This window comes from Salvia hispanica, chromosome 2, assembly GCF_029641045.1.
Source record: "Salvia hispanica isolate PSC_SH4W2 chromosome 2, Shi_PSC_v1, whole genome shotgun sequence".
NCBI lineage: Eukaryota > Viridiplantae > Streptophyta > Magnoliopsida > Lamiales > Lamiaceae > Salvia > Salvia hispanica.
The window spans coordinates 38,191,065-38,200,578 of record NC_142693.1 but is presented as its reverse complement, the minus strand read 5'-3'; the positions used below and the strand labels follow the sequence as shown (position 1 = coordinate 38,200,578).

Here is a 9,514-nt window from a genome sequence, read left to right as displayed (position 1 = left end):
AAGTATTAATTAAAATAAGGAAAACCTCTGTTATTTTGTCCCCTTCTCTCCCTGTATCTCTATCATCTCATTGTCTCTGCTTTAAGATTTGAACAACAGAAGGGGAATTCGGAGTGTAACAGAGGTCAAAAGATGAGCGTCATTGATTTACTAACTCGTGTCGATGCGATCTGCAAGAAGTACGACAAATACGATGTCTCGCAGAAGGATTCCGCCATCTCCGGCGAGGACGCCTTCGCCCGCCTCTACGCCGCTGTAGAGTCTGACATCGAGGAAGCCCTCCAGGTTTGACTAATTTCGACTACTCAATTTTACTCACGTTGACTGAATTTTCGAGATTTTGATTTTAATTTATCATGGCAGAAAGCGGAGACAGCTGCCAATGAGAAGAGTAGGGCATCGGCTGTAGCGATCAACGCCGAGCTTCGAAGGACCAAGGCCAGGTTGCTTGAAGAAGTCCCAAAATTGCAGCGATTAGCTGTTAAGAAGGTTCAAGGTTCTGCTCATCCTAATTTCTGTCTGGATATTCTCTTTAGGGTTCACTTAATTTGTCATTTTATGTCATCAGTTTCTTATTTCGTTTGTTTTGAAGTGAAAGCTCATGATTCATTGTGCGATTTGGTGGATCATTGGATTGAATTTTTCTAGAACCTCTCATAGTATCTCATTCCTTCACGCTGTCAAATTTAACCTTTATTGAAATTAAGGATTTCCTTGTTAAATTCTTAGTGTAATTATCAGTCGCTGAGATAAAAGTATAGCCTGCATTGTTGATAAAGGTTTTTAAGTCGAAACCCATTTTGTTATAGTTGCTTGAATCGGCGGTATGTGAACAATTTGTTCATAGGAAGCTGATTCTACATTGGGATTTGGCAACTTGAGCTGAGAAACAAACATGTGTAGTAGTTAATAGCAGATGGGGCCAGTAGCAATTAGGTTATTTATTCACTTTACATGCTAATCATCTTATCATCCTTGTGCCGTGTGGCATCGAGCCCTAAGTTTATGATTTCAAGACGGTGATGGACTGATGGCTGGAGTACCTTGTGGCACTGTGCCCTAAATTCATGATTTTAACTACATTGGGGGATGGAGGGGGTAGTGAATAGCAGATAGGGACGGTAGCAATTTGGTTGTTTATTCACTTTACATGTTAATCACTACTTGTGCGTTGCGGCACCGTGCCCTAAGTTCACGATTTCAAGACCATGATTGTTGGAATACCAGAAGTCTAGAACTGATGAACTGGCTGATGTCCAATTTAAAATGCCAAATGGATGTTGCCATCGAGTCAATAGCTTACTTGTGCCATTCTATTGTATCTGGAAACACTCCATCATGAGTTTTCTTTGAGTATCAACTTCCAAGAGAAGGTGGGTACTGAACATTGGTGTGTGGTGTTTTGGCCTGATCTAAATTTTTTGAATTAGAGGTGTCACCCCAGGGTTCTGTTTTAGTTCATTGCGAGCTATCATATATGGGGGGTTTTAATGTAAGTAAGCTGGTGTTAAGTCAAACTACTGATTTAAATCGTCTGTTTTTTTGGGAAATTTGAATTGAAACCTTATGAGTATTTATTTTTGTTCTTGTTTCATTTTGCAAAACTGATGCAACCTGGTCTCACACACTCCCTGGGCTGGAGATACCATTTTACAGTCATGTTGTAGCTACTTGGTCTCTTTAAAATGTTGTAGTTTATGACACATTTACACTTCAGCCCGTGTTTTGTTCTAGATGATAAATAATTTCATCATTCATGTCACATTTTAAAGTTTGTGAAATAATTAATTATGTTGGTGTTCATTTCAGGTTAAAGGACTTTCAACAGAAGAACTCACTGCCCGTAACGATCTGGTCCATGTCTTGCCTGATAGGATCCAAGCCATACCGGATGGGTCTGCAGCACCACCCAAATCATCTGGGGGTTGGGGAACATCAGCTTCAGCTCCTCGTACAGAAATAAAATTTGATTCAGGTTTCTTTTCCAGATCGATATCCATTGTATTCAACTTCATGTTTCTGTGTGCAATCTCTTCTGGTTCTGATGGAGCTTATTTGGGCTTTGTTGACTATCTGTTGATGCTGAATTTTAGATGGAAAGTTCGACAATGAATACTTTCAGAATACAGAAGAATCAAGTCAATTCAGGCAAGAGTATGAGATGCGGAAAATGAATCAGGCATGTGCTTTTCTGAAAATGCGCAGTCTAGTGTTATTTTAGAGGAGGCTTTCAACAATTTGTTGTATTATTATTTCAACAATAGTATCATCTAAATCATAATGCAGGACCAAGGTTTGGATGTCATAGCAGAAGGTTTGGGTACACTGAAAAACATGGCCCAAGATATGAATGAGGTTACCTTTCTAATTCTATGGGTGTTCTCTTTACTTGTTGATATCTGATACTTTTGTTTTGGTTGTTTGCCAATTGCCTACTCTACAATAATCTCAAATTCCATACAATTTGTTGCAGGAATTGGATAGGCAGGTTCCTCTGATGGATGAGATTGACACAAAGGTTAGAAATTCAATACAAACATATGACTGGTGTGCAAGATTTGAGTAATTTTATTCTCCATGGCACATGTTTTCCGTTGCCTATCAGCATCTCCTCTTCCCTCCATATTTGTAGACGTGTAAACATATCCAACATTACACTGTGTGTTCAAATGCTTTGTAGACATCACTCCTCTCTATTGCTTACTAAAATAAAATATTCAATCAAGAATCAAGGTTACTCCATGGCCCATGAAAAAGTATATAAATTTTACTAGATGAAAACATGTATATGGTTTGCTGGGAATTCCTACCACAAAGCTCTCAGCGCAATTACACCTTTGTATGGTGATTCGAGAGTGTACTTGAAGCTCAGATAGTACTTTCATTTGTCAGTTGAGCACTAATTTCTATTTGACTTTGTCAGAGAGAATTGTAGGTTGTGTTTTTGACTAATTGCCAGTACGGCTCAATTTGACTTTGGGTGAGAGAACTCATAACTTTGCAATTGATTGCTTACAGGTGGACAAGGCAACATCTGATCTGAAAAATACCAATGTCAGATTGAAGCACACTGTTAATCAGGTGATTTACTTTCAAGTTCTTTAATATGTGCATGTTCTTTTTGAGTAAACCATAGAAGATATTGGTCATCAAACAATCACGAGCTGTTTAAACCAACGCGAGTGTGTTCCCCATCATCGTACGTATGGATTGTCCAATGTCTGGGATATCCCAACATCTAAGAAGCATCCTGTTGTCTGACTGTGTAGCATGGGATTGACTTTGCAATTTCTACTCTTCTTGATGTGCTTTTGTTCTTGTTGCAGCTAAGGTCTAGTCGAAACTTCTGCATCGACATCATTTTGCTGTGTATAATCCTTGGAATAGCAGCCTATCTGTACAAGTAAGTTTTTATAGTGATTCGTTGGAACTCCTCCACTCTCTTTAAGATTAGCATCCCATAACTGATGGAACCGGTGGCCAGATTTAAGATGATAACATTTCTTGCTTAAAGAGATAATAATGCTTACAAAAAGATGTGCTTGCTTGCAGTGTCTTGAAGAAATGAAGGTTCTGCTGCTATGTGTGCTTTGCTTCAATGAAAGTGCTGATGCTGTGTTACTGATAGGCACACGTGTGTCACAGTGTGTTTTTCTTTATTTGTTTCATGTTTTGCGGAAGAGAGAAATGGTTACTGGTGTTCTATATACCTATTTGTATAATTAATTCTTGATCTAAGTCAATCATTCAGATTTGTATTTCTCCATCTATTTTGAATCATTCAGATTCGTACATGTGTGAAAAAGCTTTTACATACACTTTGATAAAATATTACTCGAAGAGAAATAGGGGAACTATAGCCACAAATATTATAAAAAAGCATCATGAAAGGCTAGATTCAGGCTGGCAAAGGAATATTCAATTAAAGCTATCATAAAAAAGAAGCGAGAATAGTAAAGAGGAACAATACGAAAAACTTTTCCTCTCTATCGAAACGTATTTGAAATTAATGATCAATCTATCATAGTATAATTTGGAATGCACAAATCATGAAATGATAAAAAAATAAAACTTTTAACATAATCCCGATATCATAAAAAATCTTAATGCTTAACAACATTATGATTTATATTGCATGGTCTATAAAATCGATATACCAGGTAAAATAAAACTAGAAAATCAACCAGATTGATCAACAAAAATTTTGAAATAGTTTTGATAAGATTTATTGATTTTAAACTCATAATCGGATAATCTATTAATTGAAGGAAACGTGTAATTTAAGTTGTGTGGGAGTATATGGTGTGTTCGGTTTGATCAATTTAATGGATAACGTAATAGAAGTGTTAATTAATTTAATCTACAACGTAACAGAATTCAAACCATAACAGCTAGAATCGCTGACATACCAAATGACACCAGACGTGGCAGTTTCCGATTGGCTATAATGTGGAATGCCCATGCAGCCAATGTTAATTTACCGTTTTATTAATGTGCTAAATAAAATCCATAATCAAACTCGAGAATTTCTCTCTATGATTCATCAATTTGTTTGAGCACTGAGATGGCGGCAAATCCATGCGGTTTTGATAGAGGATTCATATACACAGTGATTATTCTGAATTTCGTGCTTTCTTGTCAGCTCATCGTTGGTAACTTCTACTGATCATTCAATTTCCTCGTTTAATTCTTTGCAATGTAATAGTCATGGAATAGAGCAAATTGTGTAGATCTCTCTGACTCTGAGATGCATTTCGTTTTTGTCTCTGCTTCGTTTGTCACTTTAACAACTGATTTATATGGTGCGTAGTTAACAACTACAGTATAGTAGTAGTATAATTGTGAAGTTCAGAAAATAATAAACACCTCAATGACATTGTATGGAACTAAAGTAGCTCCTATGCTTCCCATATTTATTCAAATTATAGATGGAAAAACTGGTGATGCTGCTGCTCTGTTTGAGAGAGTTTCAGAGAGTGTAAAAGTGAAGAAATACAGTGAAGCCCTTGCTCATCTTAATGCTGCTATAGAGGCAGATCCAGCACTCTCAGAAGCATATTGGCATCGGGCATCCATTCTACGTCAACTCTGCAGGTTTATTTTGCTTCAACTTTAAGGATCTGTCCTCTGTGTGTGTTAACAAACAAAATCTCTACTATTGTCAATAAAGGGACAGCCATAGGAGTATTTCATGTTCACTTAACAAATATTTGTCACTAAGAGAGGTTTGAAAATATTCAAGTACACTATCACTGTATTTGTTAGGTATTGGGTGGGTTTATTTAGTTCTCTCTCCCAATATTGAGAGTTCATACCATTGAGATGATTTTTGACTTGTGTAGATATGGAGAATCTGAGGAAAGCTACAGAATATTTCTGGATGTGCAACCTGGCAATTCAGCAGCAGAGAAGGAGCTTTCTCAGTTATATCAAGCTCAGAGTGCCTTAGATTCAGCGAAACAAGTTTTTGAATCTGGAGACTATACGAAAGCACTGGAATATCTTGAAAAAGTTGTTCTGGTTTTCTCTCCAGAATGCTCCAAGGTCAGTAATTCGTTAGTCTACGTAGCTGAATAATAATTTTATTCCCTGAGCAAAGGTTCTCTTCATTAGTGATGGCCACTGGGTTCATCTTATCTTGCAGGCCAAACTCCTTAAAGTGAGATCGTTGATAGCTGTTAAAGATTATTCAAGTGCCATATCCAATTCAGGATACATTCTCAAAGAAGATGAGGACAATTTAGAGGCTTTGCACTTACGTGGCAATGCCTACTATTACTTAGCTGATCATGACATTGCTATTAGGTGTGTTCTGATCACGACATTGCTATTACGTAAGGACTTGGAAGTCTTATCTATGTTTTTCCCATCTCATGTATTTCTTTCTTAGACATTACCAAAAGGGACTTCGTCTAGACCCTGAGCATGCAGAACTGAAGAGATCATATTTTAAATTGAAAAGCCTCCTTAAAAAAACTAAAAGTGTAAGTGGTTAATTTAATTATTCATTTTGATTGTGCCACATTAAGATGGTGTTATTTTCATTTCATCTAAAAACTGGATAATGGTATATCTCATGCAGGCAGAGGATTATGCAAGCAATGGTAAGCTACAATTGGCCACAGAGGAATATAAAGCAGCTCTTGCTTTGGACCCAAACCATTCTTATCATAATGTGCATCTTCACCTTGGATTGTGCAAGGTTCAGGTGAAACTTGGTAGGGGAGATGATGCTGTGACAAGTTGCACAGAAGCACTTGAACTTGATGGAGATTTAGTTCAAGCACTAGTCCAGGTACGTATCTTTCGTTCTTTTCTGTTTTAAATTTGAAGTCTTGTTAGAATGCTATTGAGCAGTTGCTGCCTGAAGTGGAACTATTGCACTTGATCTAATTTCTCCTTTTCTGTTTGGACTTTTGACCATTCTTCCTAGAGAGGAGAGGCAAAGCTTTTGATAGAAGATTGGGAAGGAGCTGTGGCTGACCTAAGATCAGCAGTAGAGAAGTCACCTCGGGTTAGTTACTGACTTTCTTAGCTAGAACTATCAAATTTAATCTCTCTTGGTGCTGATCGACTCCAAGGGCTTAGGCCATGTTACGTTTTTAGAAGTTTTGTTTGATTAACACTTCCAAGTATTAATTTAATTTGTTAGAAAATGCATAACTAGATGTGCTTGTATATGGATGCTTGTGATTTCTCAATCTGTACATCTCTAAAGCTATTTTCTTTTTGCACGAGTGGTGTATGCTTCTCTAAGCAATGGGTCCATTTCTAAAGTTCTTACTGGTACTTCTTTAGTAATGGTGTTAGAGTATTTCATCTGTACTTCTTTGAAGTTCTTTTCCTTTAGAAATGCTTTTTCAAGAACTTGTTAGACTAATTTGATCACTAGCTTTGCACAGGATATGAATATTCGTAGAGCTTTAGTAAGGGCTGTAAAATCCTTGAAGTTGAGCCAACGGAAGGACTGGTACAAGATTTTAGGAGTTTCTAGAACTGCATCAATGTCAGAGATTAAGAAAGCTTACAAGAAGCTTGCCTTGCAATGGCACCCTGATAAGAATGTGGACAATAAGGAAGAAGCAGAAGACAAATTTCGGGAAATAGCAACTGCCTATGAGGTTGGCTCTTATTAGATTATTTGTAACACTCCATTACTAACCATTTAACTCATTTGTCGTTCTATGCAGACATGGTGGTTCACCATTGACTTGTGCCCATGACTGATTATTTTTGGAGTGATACTGATCAAAATGATCCACAACCCGACAAAGGCCAAATATCCTAATATCATGGATTATCTTCCCCATGTTACATTGCTTTCTGTTTGAGATTTTTGTGTTCAATTCATTTTTGAGCCTATGGGGATAACATTGATGCACCAATGCTTTCTCAATTTAATGTTCCAACTATTTGCTAAGTTTATAACATGCAGGTTTTGGGAGATGAGGATAAGCGCACGAGATATGATACTGGTGAAGATATTGATGGCATGGGGATGAATATGGGTGGTGGAGGCTTTAATCCCTTTGGAGGAGGGGGGCAACGATTTACCTTCCGTTCCCAAGGAGGTTTTCCTGGTGGATTTGGAGGTTTTTGATTCTAACCCTGAATAGGTGTGTAGTTCACCAATTCTTGTAGCCTGGAAGCCTTCTCTAAATGGTTATCAGTGCATAAATTTAGTAACTTAGAAAATATATACAATCAAATGACAATGTCAAACTGTATTTATAACAATTGATCAAAGAAAAATGTCAAGAACTTCTTGAGTTGTTACTTGGTCTACAAATAAAATCTTGATGATGGAAACTGCTGAAGCTCAGACATCTGTGTGTTCTTCCTCCAAATTCCCTACTTCAGAAGTTGTTCGACCGAATATTTTCTTGCATTTTATACGTTCTTGTTACCGCTGTTGTGTTTTCCAGGAACTTATTTCCACATTCAGGGTGAAAAGTACTGTAAAGCTAATTTGATTATTATGAGAGAAGTATTTTATCTGCTGAATGAATTTTAGTTAGGGTGACTTGTTTCTGATGCCCACAACTTGCAGTTTAAGCACATATGGGAAATCAAATTGGAACTGGGATGTTTGTGATTCTTATTCTAAATCAGAACGTTGCAGAATACATGAAACATATTGTAAGGGAGGACATAGAATTATTAGTTAGTGTGTTAAAACGATTGTGTTTTCTCTCAAACTGTGACTGAGGCACATGGAATTGTACCGGATCTACTTTCTTGTTGTTTGCTTCTCTTGTGCTCTGCAGCAGTTTCATGGAATCAGGAGCATGGTAAAATGGTTCAAGGGAGCACACCTCTGAGATAGATAGTGGTGTGGTGAGTTAGGTGGTAGAATTGGCTGTTTAAGGTGGGAAGATGAGTTTGACATATCTTCAGGCAACTCAAACTTTGCTTTGCACACAAGATATGACAACTAAGGCTGGTGAGTTTTCTGTGAATTTTTTTTTGATTTATGTTTGTAACCTTTACCTTCAGCATCATGCAAATCTATTGTTCTTGAAATTCGTATGTTATACTGTCACATATGCAAAATATACAGAGACACAATGTGTTGCAAATCAAATCACTCTTAAATGTAACATACAACAACTCTTGGAAATCACAGCAATCCAGAATACAAGAAACACATTCTAATAATAGATATCCCAACAGCATCTGTTCTTGCACTCATCATGGAAATGCTGCCAGTACTAACATGAAACAGGCCGTCGCATATATCGCAATTTTGGATAGGCATTTTTCAGCTGAAGAATCCACTGGTGCAACATATGCCGGCGAAGCCTTGGGAGAGAGTTTCTTTGGCGAAGGTGGTGGTGGAGGCGGTGGTGGCAGAGGTACGTAAAATCTCATCGGAAGCAACACTTTATCCACCTGATACACAGCTAGCTGGTTGTCATCAAATAGTGTGTTGGACACACTTGTGTTTGTCTCTCCAGTTGTAATATTCACAACACTTCCGAATGCAGTCACGTTCATTGCCAGCAGTTCTGTGCTCCCCCCGGCTTGTGTGCGCAGAGGATTGCTGGCTGTCTGGAACTGCAATGGGGATATATGGCTAGTCAGGACATGAAACTGCACCAGTTCCGTCTTCTGCTCATCAGTGAAGGAGTTGAGAGTGCCAGTTTTAAGGTTGGAGAAGGCACTGTCTGTCGGGGCGAAAACGGTGAGGCCATTACTTGAATCAAGAAGCTGAGACTCAATGTTATCTGCAACTTTGGTGGTCTGCAGAAGTTTGATAAAAAGACCAAACCTTCCATCCTTCTTGAGGATGGAAATCACACTAGGTGGCCCAGTCGGCGCAGGGCTAGCTGCCACAGTAGCTGGCACGGTAGCTGGCACGGATAGTGCAGGGGCTGCTGCGGGGGACTGTGCAGCAGCAAGGGTGCAGCACAAGAGGAAGACGAAGGGAACTGGGAACGGTATGAGTAGCTGAGTCATCTTGTTGCTTCGACTTAATGAGGTATTGGAGGAAGGCGAAGATGGATGATGAAAC

General features: G+C 38.3%; 2 protein-coding genes and 1 pseudogene across 3 annotated transcripts; 2 read left to right on the top strand and 1 right to left on the bottom strand.

The window, feature by feature from the left end:
• LOC125202715 (syntaxin-71-like) lies at positions 1–3,766 on the top strand. Of its 2 annotated transcripts, XM_048101161.2 has the most exons (9): positions 2–285; positions 364–489; positions 1,810–1,975; positions 2,094–2,179; positions 2,287–2,355; positions 2,474–2,518; positions 3,019–3,081; positions 3,327–3,403; positions 3,553–3,766. In XM_048101161.2, the coding sequence occupies exons 1-9, from the start codon at positions 133–135 to the stop codon at positions 3,566–3,568; spliced, it is 801 nt and encodes a 266-aa protein (XP_047957118.1). In that variant the 5' UTR covers positions 2–132; the 3' UTR covers positions 3,569–3,766. The 2 variants fall into 2 exon arrangements, with proteins under 2 accessions (XP_088919673.1, XP_047957118.1); XM_089063547.1 differs by lacking the exon at positions 3,553–3,766 and having other exon boundaries at positions 1–285; positions 3,327–3,407.
• A 798-nt stretch (positions 3,767–4,564) lies between these two features.
• Positions 4,565–7,600, top strand: LOC125194597 (dnaJ protein P58IPK homolog). Its single transcript, XM_048092853.1, has 9 exons — positions 4,565–4,652; positions 4,893–5,094; positions 5,343–5,544; positions 5,645–5,805; positions 5,891–5,984; positions 6,083–6,295; positions 6,434–6,514; positions 6,903–7,121; positions 7,436–7,600. The coding sequence occupies exons 1-9, from the start codon at positions 4,565–4,567 to the stop codon at positions 7,598–7,600; spliced, it is 1,425 nt and encodes a 474-aa protein (XP_047948810.1).
• Positions 7,601–8,570: 970 nt separating this feature from the next.
• Positions 8,571–9,514, bottom strand: LOC125202009 (fasciclin-like arabinogalactan protein 12 pseudogene; annotated as a pseudogene).

Bases quoted from the DNA above. Each gene is read 5' to 3' on its own strand.
- LOC125202715 (XM_048101161.2), top strand. From the start codon at position 133: ATGAGCGTCATTGATTTACTAACTCGTGTCGATGCGATCTGCAAGAAG. The intron at 490-1,809 runs GTTCAAGGTTCT...TGTTCATTTCAG, and splicing joins AGCGATTAGCTGTTAAGAAG to GTTAAAGGACTTTCAACAGA. The intron at 2,356-2,473 runs GTTACCTTTCTA...AATTTGTTGCAG, and splicing joins TGGCCCAAGATATGAATGAG to GAATTGGATAGGCAGGTTCC.
- LOC125194597 (XM_048092853.1), top strand. From the start codon at position 4,565: ATGGCGGCAAATCCATGCGGTTTTGATAGAGGATTCATATACACAGTG. The intron at 5,095-5,342 runs GTTTATTTTGCT...TGACTTGTGTAG, and splicing joins ATTCTACGTCAACTCTGCAG to ATATGGAGAATCTGAGGAAA. The intron at 6,296-6,433 runs GTACGTATCTTT...CATTCTTCCTAG, and splicing joins TAGTTCAAGCACTAGTCCAG to AGAGGAGAGGCAAAGCTTTT.